The sequence below is a fragment of the Nipponia nippon genome, unplaced genomic scaffold (assembly GCF_047370975.1).
Source record: "Nipponia nippon isolate SJK-2023a ecotype South Korea unplaced genomic scaffold, ASM4737097v1 scaffold_19, whole genome shotgun sequence".
Classification (NCBI taxonomy): domain Eukaryota; kingdom Metazoa; phylum Chordata; class Aves; order Pelecaniformes; family Threskiornithidae; genus Nipponia; species Nipponia nippon.
In genome coordinates, this window is record NW_028262335.1 from 9,364,563 (window position 1) to 9,380,060 (window position 15,498).

General features: G+C 48.0%; 1 protein-coding gene across 7 annotated transcripts in view; it reads left to right on the forward strand.

Annotated features, from left to right (window-relative positions):
- Nucleotides 1-15,498, forward strand: part of CAMTA1 (calmodulin binding transcription activator 1) — a 325,037-nt gene that overhangs the window by 70,086 nt on the left and 239,453 nt on the right. For all 7 annotated transcript variants that reach the window (XM_087755022.1, XM_087755015.1, XM_087755017.1 and 4 more), the window contains one exon: nucleotides 10,414-10,481. In XM_087755022.1, the coding sequence (XP_087611148.1) occupies nucleotides 10,414-10,481 (68 nt within the window). The remainder of the gene's footprint in view (nucleotides 1-10,413; nucleotides 10,482-15,498) is intronic.

Genomic DNA, 15,498 nt, shown 5'->3' on the forward strand with positions numbered 1-15,498 from the left:
TTAACCACCGCTTATTCGCTTGATTGGTTTTTTTCTTCTTTTCATGTGTTTTGGAGAAAATTATTTCTCATCTTAATCCAGTTTCTTCATACAAGGTTTAGCCTTGAAAACAAAGCACTCTAAGTTGTCTACTTGCTACTTTATACAAGTTTGAGTGACGGGGGCTAGCCACTTTGAGCTCTGGTCATGTTGACCTGGAAGAAATGCCTTGGTTTAACTGAGCTGAGCCTTGCAAATCTGTGCAGCTCAATTGGCGTTTTCCTTCCAGTAATAAACAATCTCCAGCAACTTCTTAAATTAAAATTTTAATGAAGAGTATAGCAGAGTGGGCTGAAGTCTTACATGTGCTGGAAAAAGATCAATGAATACAGTCTAAATGGGATCATGTAAAATAATCATTAATTATCAGCAGAGGGCATCTGAATTTGCTGGGATGCAGGAAAGCAGTTGTTAAGCAGTTGTGCTATGGGACACCTTTATCTGGATAGATGAAGTTCTCTCTTTCCATGAAATCTCCCTGGAAGCGTTTAGGCACAGGCGTAAAACCTGTTGTGGCTCAGGTTTGGATGATGTTGGCTGCACGTCTGACGGGGGTGGGGGGGCAGTTTGGTTTGGTGTTTTGACGTGTTTTGGGTTTGTTTTTGTTTTGTTTTCCCCTTGTACGCTCCTGTCTCTCTATGTAAGTTTTCTTTGGGAATATGTCCAAGCCTGTTTGAAGCTGTTTTTTCTGTTGTGCTGAGGCTGCCATTGGTTTTACTCTCTTATTCCTTTAACTTTAGGAGTTAAACTGAGCTGCTCAGGTGTTAAACCTCGAGGGGCACCCCTTTCGGCAGCGCGCTGGGTGCCTGCTGCCCTGGCATTACTGCGAAACGCCTTCGCAGTCAGATGACTTGATCAGCTATCGGAGCTCAGGATTCCTAAATGTCATCCTATAATGTCTAATTAAGGTTGCAGTTTGAAGACATCATGTACTTTAATTGAAAACTGTAAGAGTAATCTATTCCATTTTTTTCTGCTAAATTAATAGTGTGGACCTTTAGCAGACGGTTAGCGAGATGCTGTTATTAATGAAAACATCCCACCGCCTGCAATCCAGGCGCTTGTCGCCGTGCGCAAGGCGGAGAAACAAGACGTACATCTCCCCAACCAAATGCGCTTTCCGCTCCGTGGCTTTATTCTCCTGCGGTGCCAATTAGCGGTCCCAGGGCTGCCATTGCGCCTCTTTTGCAAGATTTAAACTCTGCAGAGGTGTTTTCTGCTGGGCAAGGCTGGGTGCGGGAACTGGCAGCAGCCACTGGGCTGCAGGTCATCTTCTGCTCCCTGGCAGAGCAAAGGAAAGCAAGGAACACTTTGGGCCCCCCAAATTGTGATTTTTTTTAATTTTTTTTTTTTCATCCATTAGGGTAACAGACCAAGCAGTCTGGCTTAAGCTATTTAATGATATTTTCATGGGTATAAATAAGTGCCTCTGCTGCGCAAGCATGCACCGTGTTAATGGGGCGAGCTTTGCCCCTCCATCCCTGCATCCTTGTGGGTAAACGCTACTGGGTTGTGTTCACTGGTCCCAGGTTTTGGTAACGAATCTCTTCTTCCCCCTTTACGCTTCCTCTCTCCCTCTCCCCTCTCCTACTGCTTTGCTGCTTCCCTGGGGGACAAGCAGCAGCAGCGGAGACTGGGGAAAGCCAGAATATTTATCGCTCTCTCCTACACAGAGGCTCTAAAACGGCTTCTGTAAAATAAATCTCCTTTAAGACCCTTCCAGAGTGGGGTTTGGCTTATTGCTCCAGGAACAAAGAAAAGCCTTTTCTTCCCCAGACGACTAGCTGGGACCCCCAGCGGTGATGGCTCGGGAAGCTGCCATGTCCTGGCGACTCGTGGTTTTTCTGTCTGCCAGAAAATGGGCATTTAAAAACCAGCAGTTTGCTGGGGTTGCTGTGGTGGTGGAACACAGGGCGAAGCAGAGCACCCTTGTGTAGGTGTCATCAGGCGGCTGATGGAGAAGGGCATCCCAGGGTGAGAGCATCGCTCCGGGATGGAGGGCGCTCGGAGGGAGGAGCGTCAGGGATGCAGGGATCCATGTTTCCCAACAGCACCTCATCTTTGCAGGGGAGGAATTTGCATTGGCTCCAAGGAGACGAAGTTTGAGTCCCGATGAGGCAGGGACCTCGTTCCAAAGCGGATCTCTGCCCCCGCGGGTGCTGAGGAAACCGGGGCTGATGCGGGTTTTCCACCCAGGAGACAGAGGCGTAGCGGAGGTTTTGTGCACCGCCTCCCCCTCCCAGGGCAGGGAGCCCCTGGGCGCGGCGGTGACTGTAAATGATTCAATTAGCTAGCTGCAGATATTGATAATAAAACCCAGCTTCCGTCTAATTAGATAGAACGTTAGTTGGTGTACCCTTACTCAATTAGAAAAATACATTTTAAATGAAGTTTTAATTTATTTTTGTCTTTAATTCTGTCACGATGGAAGAGGCAATATAGTAACTGGAAAGCTTGCTTTGCATCAGACACCCGAGGAGGTAACGCCGTGCCACCCCGCCTGCCCCCCCTGCGGCTTTGGGGCGGTCGGGGCGAGTCCTGCCGGTGCGGCTGCTGCTGCGAGGCTGGGCAGGGTTTTGGAAGAAAATTCATGGCAGGCTTTGGAAAACCAAAGCCACACAAGTCCGGCGTGACAGCCTGCTCCGACTTGTCTTGGCAAAATGCAACACTAGGAAACCTCTATCCCGTCAGCCTCCGGCTTGTATCGCCAATGCAGGTTGTCAGTAAAACAGACATTCAGAGAGTGCAGCCCAACATTTTTGCTTTAGAAAGTTGCAGATAGGTAACACTTCAAGACCAAAAAAAAGCACCACCTGCAAAAGGAAATAAAACATTTTGGTTTAAAAGTTTGTTGTTAACAGGTATGTGCCATCCCGAGGGCAGCCTGACTTGCGTTTCTCTGCCGGTTACTCAGACGCTTTGTTTGCTTTCCTCTTGCTTCTGATTTCTCCCAGGCTCACGGAGTGACACCCCTTTTGATGGTGTGTTGCTATTTTAGGCCAAACAACTGGACAAATTAAACGGTATTGCAATTTTCGTTCCAGTGATGCTAAACAAGGTGGTGAGAACTTACTCTGTGTGGCCTTCAGATCAGTTTCTAGTTGTAATATTCAGAATATTAATGGCTTTGAGAGCAGGGACAGCTAGAAAATGAAAACAGCTTGATCCCAGCTGAGAAGATGCTACATAATCAACATGAATTTGTGTTTTCATTTCAGAGTGGAAGGACAGTAAGGAAGCAATGGGCTGGAATTTGTCTTTATAGCAGCGAGGACGTGGAGATTTCCTAGGAGAATAAATGTGCTTGCTTAAGAGATTGCAACTTTATTAGCTCCGTGGTATAAATCCAGAGATGTGTACAAACTCTCCTCCTTTCTCTTAAAACATGCCTATATTTTAGGCTTATTAATTTGGATGCGTATAACTCATACAAAGTAATAACTTGAAATTCAGACTTTTTTTTTTTAAAACTAATTATTTATTACTTGGAGACAAGATAGGTAGCCTAAGCTACCTGGCATGGGGGATCCTGTTTGGGTTCCAGTTTCTCTTTCGAGAGGTCAAGTGGGAATTCCAGATACCCTCGCAACGATGCAGAGATGACCTGGAGGCGGCGGCGAGCCAGGAGAGAGCTACTGCTGGAATCCATGGCTTTAGGCAGCCCTTTGGTACCATCCCTGGGACAGTAATCCCAATTAGCTCATGCTAAGGAGTGTCCGCGCTTGGGGTTTTGGGTCAGAAGCCGTACAGGATTATTGCCTGCCGGCTCTGTCAAGTGATGCCGCTGCGCCTGCAGCCCTGCTGTCTCTGGAGCTCGTGTCTCTGTTAGCGCGTGAAGCCGAGCTGACGCGAGCGTTGGCTCAGCCCGGAGCGCGCTGCGCTGCTCGGGGCACTTGCGGGGCGCTGCCTGTTCTCCCCACACCTTCGCTGTGGGGCCAGGATGCTCCGTCCAGCCGCATCAGTGGGAGTGCGACTACAGCTGCATCCTAAACGCGTACCATGCAATAGCTTTCCTTGCTTCTCCTCTGGGCTTAGTTCAGATTCAGACTGTCTTCTGCCAGGCAGGGGTATTTGTTGCAAATTTCAGAGCTTTTTATAACTTTTACTTCCAAGCAAAATGTCCCTGCAAGTCCTTCAGCTCAGAGCAGAACAGAGTCTGCAGCTTTCCTGCACGTGTGACAGGTAACGGGCCTCTCTGACACGGCCGGTCTGCCCATCGGTCCGTTCCCTGCTTGGTGATTACGTCCTCTTTAGTTCCTGTGCACAAAGAGAAGCACGCTTTACAGGAGCTGCTGTGCAGCACTCGATGACGAGTGCTCTGCAGCGAGCTGCTCCTGGCTGCGCCTTGTCCCACGCTGCCGGGCTGCAGCGCTGCAGCTCGTCCTCGCCACAGCAGCTGGGAGATGGGAGGTGAGATCAGGTCGCCCGCTCTGCTGCAGCTCCGGGTGGTTATGTGCCGTCGTTAAATATTGAAGCGGTCGAGAAGCTGCAGTCACGTAGCGTTGGGTGGGAAGTGCAGTGCTGGCTCTCCTGCCACCGCCGCCCCTCGGTCTGGGCCCCCGGCGCAGCACCCTGAGCTGGTAGCGGCTGCGCTTCGTTCCTCTGCTTGGTTCACGCCAGGCTTGACAGTGCAACGCCAGCACAGGGCTGTTGGGGCGAAGCTGGAGAAGCGATGGGAAGGGCTTCGGTGGCAGCCGTCTAGAGACGCTATAGCCCACGTGCGTCCTGTCTCATGCAGTTAACTCGGCTTTACTGCTGAGGGCTCTTTGATGCATTTGAACTAATAATCTTAACAAACGTGGGAATGCAAAATAAAAATAAATGTTCATTTATATAAAATGCTTTCAGCCCAAGCAACAAAGTATAAATTAAACCACTGAATTACAGGACCAAGTTTAGGATAAAACATAACTCGTGTGATTTTAATGTTAAATTACCGAATTGCTTTATGGGGTACTTCCGTTAGCTGATCAAATTAAACCTTTTTTCCTCACCAGTGTATTATAAGCTACAAGCGTAGGGCTCAGTCCTGCAGGCTCTCGCTTCGGTGGGAAAGCCACACTCTGAGCGTTGTGTGAAATCGGCAGGCACAGTCAGAAACAGATCTGGATCTGCACAACTCTCAGTATTTTGATCCTTCTCAGCAACGCTCACTCAGTTTACTTGCTGATGTTGTTTCCAAAGCTGGGCTTAGAAGGGATGTGGGGCTGGGTGGGACATCCCGGCCAAGGGGCTGTGGGGCTTGGCGCGCAGTACCCTCCCCCAGAGGTGCTCTTGGGTGGCCTTGGGGTCCACCCAGTGCCGCTTACCCTGACCAGTGCCCTGGGGGGACTCGCCAGCGGCGATGAGTCGGGCGTTTACGGCGAGCGTGCATGTCCTTTTATTTCCTTTGCTGGCTTTATAATTAAACAGCAAAGCTGAGGACAGAGAGCTGGGTTTCAAAGCCTGGCTCTGTCTTGTCTGACCTTGCTGGTGCCATGCTGCCTTTTGTTTGTAATCTGGGGCAAGAAGCAATGGAAAAAGGGTTTGATAGGAGACAAAAGCACACAATAGCCTCGCTCCAAAGATACGATGAATGGGATGTAATTGAATTTTTTGGTGAAGACATTGATTTGACCCTGTAAGACACACAGAGTGAATCATTAGGGGAATTAATGCACATTAAAATGCAGGGGTTTTTTTATTAGAGGGCTTTTATTGTGCCTATAGTTTTGTTTTTAATTATTTAATGACTTTGTGTCTTCTAGTGATGAATCTATTTCTTCCCCCTTTTTTCAAAAGGAAAAACGGGGTTGGTGTGACAAAGGGGTACATGCCCTGAGCAGCTGATGAGCACCGGCTCTTCGTTAGCAGCCTTGCTTGTGCCCCAAAGCGCAGACAGGCACACGCTTTAAAAAAGCATCTCTTGCAAACTGTTGATAAAACATTAGCATTAGTCTGACCAGTTTCTTCTAGGCCTTTCAGATTCATTTTTCCAGTCTGTGTATAGCAAAAACTCTGTAGGAATTAATTTATTGTAAGAAGCTGTGTGGGATATGCTGTTTGGGAGGAAAATTTCCAGACTTGGGCTGCTCAGTGTGGGTTTGACCCTGGGTTTTCAGAGTGCCGGCTGCTCCCAGCGGCAGCTCCTTCTGCGCTGCCTGCAGCTTCAAGACTTCTCAGAAACCTCATCCTTGTATTGTGCATCTCACAGGTGGTGCTTTCCTCACCACACCGACGGATTTGAAAAAAAAACAGCTGCTCTTATGACTTGAGCTGCTTGGGCTTGCCCTTAGTTTGGTTTGGGCTTTGCTTAGAGGAGCTGCTTGGCTGCAGACTCGTGTGTGTGTGTTGCCTGTGTCATCTCTTCCACAAAAAGTATCTCCTTTTGCTCCTGCCTCCGACCTCGGAGCATCCGCCGCTGCGCGTGCGGTACCTGTCTGTTTGCTGCCGACCCTGGGTTCTGCGGTTTGCTGGTACTTTCCTGGGCAATGGATACAAAGTCGTCTATCTACAGAAAGCAGAATATTTAAAGAACGGGATTTAAAGGGGATTTGCTGCTGACAGCAGAGAAGCCTTCCCCAGCGCATCCTCCCCACCCTGGTCCTGTGCATCCCATCCCTGGGACAGGCTTTCTCCATCCAGGCTGCGGGCGCTGACCTGAGGCGTCTCACTGCTGAGCTCTGCTTCTTGTGCCTGGTGCACGCAGCTCTCCTATCTCTTTCCCTTAGAAAACCAGCATTTTGCTGGGCAGCACCAGTTTAGGGTTCACCCCGGTGCCCAGGATGCGCCTTTCACTGGAAACTTGCCTTTTTGCCTGGCTTTGTGTGTGTGAGTGTTCGCCGCGAGCATTGCTGAGCATCACCGAGTCATCTGTTTCTCACAGTTCTGCTCCAGTTTGAGGTGGCAGACGAGAGATTATTCTCCCAGAGTCATGGTGCTTATGTAGTGACAGAAGTTGGCACATAGGTGTCAAACCATAAATAGGCATTTCTGCTCGCTTCTCCCCTGCGTGGCGTGGGGTTGTGTGGCCGGGATGGTGTTCGGCTGTTGTGCCAGAAACTCTCCTGACACCAAACCTTGTTCGGACTCTGTGTGCCTGGTTTCGGCTCCCCCCGCACCAGCAAGTGTGCGAACCGGATCGAGGAGCCGCCAGCGCAGTAGCGTGCGACACTGAGCGCACCGGCTCCTGCTCGCTGGGGATGCCGAGGCGTCCCGGTGAAGGGTGCGGCGCTCTGGGCAACAGGGTTGCAGGCAGGCACGGGCAGGGCAAGCAGACAATGCAGGAGGTTTTTTTGGGTTTGGGTTTTTTTTTTTTTGCTGCATTTGCATTCCAGTCCTTGTAATTTTGAGTACTCGGGGCATGAAAGGCAGCGTGGAAGATTTGCTGTCTCTCTGCTGTACATGTTAATTTATAGTGCTGCCATGAGCTAGATTTTCCTTGTTATCCAAGGTATTTCCTCTGGAGGAGGGAAATCAGGCTGTAATATATCATTAAGCAGAAAGCCTAGGGGAGCTCCTATCCTAGTTGATGTGGATCCTTCTTTTATCCTGTTAGAAGAATTGAATTATATGGTTTGACGATCCAGCTTGGAGTCTGGTTGGAGCTGTGGCTTTCCGTACTACCGCAGCAGGGGCAGGAGCTCCCCGGACGTCTCGGTGACACGTGCATGTATTTCAGCGGGTCACCCGCGTGCCTGCGGCATCAGTCTGCAGCTTATCCTTTGGTCTGCCCAAATTTGCTGAGCAGGCCCAGGCCAGCAGCATGGAAACAAATGTTCTGGCTCCGAAACAGGAGCATCTCGTTGCTGCAGCTCCTTCCATCAGTGACAGTTTTGGGATGAAGATTTTGTGTGTAGGGTATAGCCTGGCTGGAAGGAATAAAGTAATCAAGCCTTGGGTAAGACTGATGTTTGTTTACCTGAAATACTTTGGTTTTCTGTGCTATAGCAATATGTTTATTCGGCCGTGGAAGTTAGAAATTGCTTTATTCTGCTCACGGCAAGTTGATTTTTAGTAAGGACAGGCAAAATCCCATGCTAATCAGAAACCCCCAAACCTGCCTATTTTTGCAGGATTTTGAGGGTGAATCAGCCGGATCCGCCTCTGCATCGAAGAGATTTGTTCCTGTAAATGCCTGCTCATGCAGACCAGCCGCCACAAGCGTCCGGGGGACTTGGGTGTTAGAGAGGATGTACAGAGAGCTGCCTCTTCGACACCCGCTGGTGCTTGTTCCTCGGTATCTCCAAAGCTCATCTCGCCGCAAGGTGCGAGATGACGCAGATTAGTAACATAGCGCGTCGAGGACATAATGTGGGATGGGTTGGGAATAAAATTCTGCAGACCACAGCACATTTGCTGGAAATACTGTACTGGCTTTAAAAAAAAAAAAGCAGAGATCTTGTTCCATGTTTTCTGAGGAATTTTAGCTGCAGAGTATTTTATGGTTTTTATAGATATAGATACAGATATATAGATATATATATATGCATAAAATCAGTGGTTGGCTCCTACAACTCTCACCCTGCGTCAAAGCCGTGAGTTAATGCTGCATCGGTGGCTCTTGCAGGGAGTGATGGGCGATGGCTCTTTGGAGCCCGGTGGACTCCTGGGGCCAGACCTTTTTGGCCGTGCAGTGTCTGAATTTTAGCACTTGCATCCGATTAAACTGTGGCTCCTGTAAAAGCGCAAGGTTTGGCATGCTTTCTGGGAAGGTCGCGAGCATAGATGCCGTGACAGTGACCGGTGTCTCGGTGGAGGGCTGCACTGGGTTATTTTGGTATTACGTTTTATGCAGCAATTAGCCAGAATTAAAAAGAGGTGTTTCAGAGCTTCGTGTCACTGCTCCTCCTTCTGGCCTATGTAGAAGCAGTATTGCTCCCATCGTCTGCTGCTACGGTCATCATTTAAAAAGCAGAGTCGGGCTTGGGAAACAAGGGGTGCGGCGGTGGATTCTGGGAGAATTTATTTGCAGTGTAAACATGTTGGTTAGGAGTCATTAATATGACATTCACACAACTCTAATAAAGTACATAACACGGAGATCTGGCACTGCTGCAATACCCGGAGGACATTAAGTGTGAGTCTTAAAACCAAGAGTATTGGAAACAAGATATTTTTACGTCTCGTTTGGGAGTAATATAATTGCATTTTGTGGCTCTAGCAGATGCTTGGGCCAGCTGGTTGGAGAGCATTGTGGATTTTTTTAGCTTTGGTACTATACAGCTACAACCCTTATATAGAACTATCTTTAAAAAAAAAATAAAAAGAAAGAAAAAAAATTGTCTCCTGGTTGAAAGACCCATTTCTTGTGTGTGCATTACCTTCGTGATGGCGCAGACAGACAGGCACTTCTGTTGCAGTAGCTCTGGAGATTAAACTGCACGTGGTTTTGGGGTCTACTTTGAGGCAATTGAACGTTCAAGGCAGCTTCGCTGACCTTTCTGCATAGCTTTTGCTGTTGCAAGCCTCTCGGAGAGGGAGGCTCTGGATGGGGCTGGGAGGCAAGTTTTAGAAGAGAACCATCAAAACCGCTACTTATTTCTGAGTATATCTTCGGGGGGGGGCAGGCGGTGGACAGCTTGTTTCCAGCAGCCTGTGGACTGCAGCCTCAGGGGTCCCTGGCCATCTCTAGGTGTCGGGACATTGCTGATGTGGTGACCGCCGTCGCGGTTAGGGATGGTCGCTGGTCCCGCATCTCCTCTGGCGCAGATCGCCCTGGTCTCTCCCAGGGCTGCCGATGACGTTCTGCCTGCCTGCGGTGTGGCTGCCCCACAACCGCTCTGGGTTTGTACCGAGGAAATTGATGGGCGGCCATCCCACGTTCGTCAGGCGTATGCACAAGCACTGTCGTGAATTATCTCGCCGGCGCCGATAATTTCCTGCAAACAAATCGGTTCTGATCTGGAAGTAATCACCCGTATCATTCCTGCAAGTGGGAGCGATGACTTATGTTGATGTCACCCGCTGGCTTTTTATGGCAACGATTAATAATTCAGTAATTCTCTCTGCAGTGATGCTGTTCTATTTATAAATATTTAATTTAGCTTCCTGTGTCCGTGTTGTTGCTGCCCTCCCCTTTGCCTCCTGATGTAACGCCAGGCTCTCGGCAATGCTGTGGTCACCAAAGTTACCAGCAAGTTGTCTGTGCTGGAAAATGTTAATGCCTTTCCTCATTTGCATCTCTTCGTTACGTTATTGAAGTCTGGCGTTGGTGGCATGAATACGAATGTTGACCGGGCACACTGTTTCAGTCAAAACCTGATTTAAGCTGCAGACCTCACCCGGGGCTGGTGGCTCCTTTTCTGTGTTATAAAGCTTCTCTGTTATAAAAGTTTCCAGTTTCCAACACAGCCATGCGAGTAACTTTTTTTTCTTTCTGCGTTTCTCTTTCAGGAAATTGCAGCTTATTTAATAACGTTTGAAAAGCACGAAGAATGGCTAACAACTTCCCCTAAAACAAGGTAACGTTGCTCATGCTTCAGCTCATTGACTCATTCTCGCTGGTGACTTGACTCGCTAATCAATGCGTTGGCCACCGAGTGAAAACTCCCAGTCATGCCTGATGGCTTGTGACACCAAACTCTCATTAATTGACTTAATGAGCATTTTATTGAATGAAATCAGATTGATTAAAAATGGAACAGCTGCAATGTTGACAGGTTAAAGTTTTAACCCGATTGTTCAGGATTTAATTGTATCCCTTCAGATGAATGGATTTGAAAGCCTTTGAGCGAGGTTGCAGGCTATTTATCTTGACGGTGCTCCCTACAGCCTCCAACTTTAAATAAATAAAAAAGTGCAAAGCCCTCCCCTGTGCTCTGCCTGTTTAAGGTGCAGTCGCAGGGATTGTTTGCGTTTTGGTGTTTTTCTTGCTGGGGTTAAGTGTTTGATGGCGAGGAGATCCCAAAAAGCCACATTAGCAGACATGTTTGCAGTTTATTATTCAATAAATGTCATGTCTTCTTTGTGCTGCCATAAATGTTTAACTCCTCCGCTCCCCTGGGAACAGATACATGAAGTTTCGGCTGCGGATGTTTTCCTGCCGTTGTGGCTGTGTTTAGGCTCGCAAAGTTTCCATACCTCTCACTAACACAAAAAAAGACTCTCGCTTTCTAATGTTGCAGGGTTTTTTCTTTCTTTCTTTTTCCCAAACCACTTTTTTCCTGTTGAAAAGGGCAGGGTTATTGGAGGGAGCCTGCTAGGACCAAGGTGGGAGAAAAGCCTTCTTTAGCATCCCGCATCCTATCACCCTCCGCCGCAGAGACCCGGCGCCAGAGGCGTCCTGAGCAGGTTGTTGCTGGGCTCAGCATCGCCTTTCTCTGTAATTAGCAGGGACAGAAATTACAGTGAGATGCAAGGACGGGTATTGAACCTAACGAATAGTACAGATTAATTCCCCGGGTGTTTCATAGCTCCCAGCCGAGGGGGGGACGGAGGTGGGGAGGGCAGTGCAGTGGCAGTCGGGGCACAGAGGGGACCTGCTGTCCGTGAAATACGGGGGGCAGGGGGGAAGAGCTATGTAATTTTAGTTTGCTTGCTTGTTTTTTCCCCCCAGTCTCTTCTGTATTTTTTTTTTGTGACATCTTAAGTAATGCATTTGGTTGTCGTATTAAGATGTGTCTGTAATACCTGGAAAGGGAGACATTTGAAACCTGATTGCTTTCTCAAATGGGTCTCCGAGGCCCTAAGCTGCTGCGGTAGCTGAAGGGCCCTCGGATGGACCTTTGCCCCGATGGCAGCTGAGAGTCTCACCTTGCTGAGTGCATAAATGCTTCATTTCACTCCCCTTCATGGCTGTAGGACAGCAGGTAATTTGATAACATTAGAGACGGCTTGTTTCTGACCTGGTAATCCAAGTTTCAGAATTAATGCAAAATAATTTCTTGCTGAACGTTTGCCAGATTAGCCTATTAAGTGGTCAGAAAACATATTAACTAGTCTGGGTTTGCATGGCGTCATTAACGATATGAGATTATAAATGTTTTTGTAGCAGTGTCTTGTGAGTTTAAGAGTTTGGTTTGCTAAAGGCAATGTATGAAAATAATTTTCTGATTAATATTACAATACCTTCCTCCTGTGTGTTTACACTTGAAAGAAAGAATGTCCCAGGAGAAGGAAAGTTACGGCGGCTGTTCAAGGACCTTCTTAAATTGTTGAGTTAGTTTTCTTTCCTTTTTTTTTTTTTAATATGAAAATTAATTGGAAGAGTTAAATGCTGAGTTCATACAATCAGGGCTCTCGGTATTACAGAATTAATTACATCGATCTGGCGCTGAACTGGAACACTCCCTGTTCTTTGTTTGCTGCTGTGGGTGCCACTAATTTCACCTCAGAAAATTAATAAAAATGAATTGCACCACTGACACTTACGGAGTTTCTTAATAAGATGATGTATAGTGTGATTTGAGGAATCGCTGCTGAACGGATCGCTGTAGGGGACTCTGGGAGCGGCTGGACGATGCACGTCGGGAGCTGGTGGTTGTCGGAGCTGTTGGCCGATGGTGGATTTGGCGGTGGGGTTTCGTTGTGGTCCAGTTCAGCTGCCGGCAAAGGAGCTGCCGCCGAGCTGGCTCACCGTGGCGTGACCTGCCAGGCAGCAGGTTTGAAAACCTCTCGGGTTACCGAGCTAATGCAGAAGGTGGCAAGAGAGGAAGAGTTTGTTTCCAGACCTGCCTGCCATTTCTGAATGGCTTCGTCCCTTTCCCATCAAGGAGTTCCCGCGTTTACGGCAGAGTACCAGTCGGGTATTGCTTTGGTCATGGATGGAGGAGGAACTCTCTCACGATGCCATTGTGGTGGCGTTAGGGGAGCTATGAGAAAGCTTTTAAAGGTCTCTAAAATTGCTTTTTTATGAAACTTCTTGTTGAATGACTCTAATTGATAACATATGCTGATATAAATATACTGGAATATTATTACAGCAGTCTTTTGAGCACTCCAGTTTATCAACGTAAATTAACGAGTACACCTCGCAAGGCATCGACCTTGATGTTTCCTTGAAATGGTGTTTGGTTACTTGATAACGTGCCAGATAATCCGCAGAGGGAATTCCAGTCAGCAGGGTGAACTGGGGAAGCTTTCTGCTAATGCAGCAAGGCTGAAGTCTCTGTCATTTCCAAGTTTAAATGCAAATCATGACGACAAAAAAAAATTACTTGACATTTGTATATCAAGTAGAACTTAATTGTTATTTACGTTGGAATTTCAATGACAAAGACGACTTTCTTAGTCCAAAAATGTTCTGCTAGATGAAGATACTTTGCTTATCTGTTTCCAAGTGCCTTCTGTAATTAGAATTTTTAGAGTATTTTAAAAATACGCTTGAGTGATCCGATGTAGTCTCACCTGTTTCACAAGCGAGGGTCCGGCAACCGAAAAGACTTGGCCCTGCCCAGAAGGTGCAAGGTTAGTTTTCCAGCTGGGAATGCAATTCGGATGCGTTTATGCCTGTTACTGCATTGCATTTATATTTCTGCTGCATGTACAGCAAAACCAGAGGTTTTTGGGCAGGCGTGCGGCAAGTACCCAGCTCTTTTTCCTCACAAAGCCCAAAAGATAAATATTTCTCGGGAAATGTTTCAGGAAGCTGGTGCCGTGATAAGCCGTCACTCATACTAATATGCGAAGCGCTGGGGAAATTCCCAGATGCGGGTTTTTCAGCCCGGAAAGAGCCCAAATGCCGTTTTTAGGCAGTGAGACTTGGCAGTGATTAATATTTCTGCAACTAAAAAAAGCTGGGCGGCAGCCTGCTCCTACAAATCAATGGCGATTTACATACACCGTCAGCATGCATTTGGGGTAATTCAGTTTTACTTCTGCTGCCTACCGGGTTATTTTTAGCATTTTAATTCCCCTCTCCTGGCTTCAGGAAGACAAGCATCGCTTTTGGTGTAATAGGCAGGGACAGTAGGCTGGGCAGCGTTTCCCACTGATGAATCCCAACCTAATAAATCCCAGAGTTGTCGGGACACGGTTCATAACAGCAGGAATAACAAAAACCGGCTGAGCTGGGTTTGCGCACTGGGTGGGAGTGGGAAGGGCTCGTCCCGCCCGTCGGAGCTCTTCCTCCGCTCGGGAGCAGGCGCAGGCTGCGGAGGGGCAATGCTTCGCAGCCCCCGTGCTGAGACGAGACTTCGGGGAAGCAGGACCCAACTCGAGTCCTAAGGACATGCAAAGGTAGCAAAAAGCAGAAAAATAAGTAACCCGTCTCTCTTGCATCATAGACGTTGTGTCTTGGAGAGGACTATTCTACCATTTATTCACTTCAACTTGTGCTGATGCTGGTTGCTAAAACAGGGGATGCAGATTACGTTAGACTGGTTAGAAATCACTTTTCCCGATTGAAAATGCACTCACAACAATCGTTTTCCTCTGTTACTTTTTTAGCGATTTTTGCTGGCTCCGGAGTTTTGAAATTTCCCGAGAAACTCAATTTGTTATGTTAAATGTGGGCTTGTGCCTAGGCTGGAGCGGAGGGTACTGGTCCGCAATGAGATTTAGAGGGAGTATGGCAGGAAAACCTCATACAATTATTGTTTCAGGGAAACTGCCTCGGCGGTGTAAAGTGAGAAGAAACGCTCCCATCTCCCCTGGAGAGCATCGCCGGGCGCGGTGAGCCCTGCTCCCAGCCTGGCCCGCCCTGCTGCCGGTGCCGGGGCGCAGGAGAGGGGCTGGGGCAGGGATGGGGTCAGCATTGACCCATCCCCCTGACGTAGGGGGGTTGCCGGGGAGGACCGACCCCGCTCCGTGGCGAGGAGCAGGGTGCATGCTGTCCCTGCAGCCTCGCCGCCTCCTCGTCCCGCTGCCCATCGCCTGAGGAGCACGCCCCGTTCCTTACCTGTCTGTCCGTCCAGCTTAAGGAACGTATTTTGATATCTTTATCGGGAGCTTCTTAGAGATAAGTTAGGATCTTGTAGTATATTAATTTTATATTAAATAATTAATAGTAAAATTAATTGAATTATTCAATTTTCAGGTAAAAAATAGGGTAATAAATATTCATAACTTACTTTATTAAGGGAATTTCCATTTCCTATGTCATTAAAGTGAGATTAACTAAGGTTGGGTTTAAATGAAGAATGAAAACAATTGTGCTTTGGAATCAATTTACTGTGTTAGGTCATTACCTTGCGAGGCGGCTCTCCGACGCGCTCTGCGCGGGACCTGTCCTGCCGTATTGGGTAGATGCTGCTGCCGGGGTGTCCTGGCACTTGTCAAATGAGCTGGAGGCTCCGTGTTGAGGAGAAGCGTGTGTGAGCAGGAGGTTGTGAAAACGCGACCATCCTGAACTTGTGGTTGATGGGAAAAGTTCTGTCCATCTCCCCTTCTGCTTGTCGCAAATAAAAATACTCTCGAGACCTTGTTTAGGCTTTCAAGGCATGTTTTAAAGATCCTCGCTTTCTCATGTAGCTCATACCCTCTGCAGTATCCAGGACCATCAACCTCACCCATGTGCAGCGCTGAAATTTTGGGTTTTCT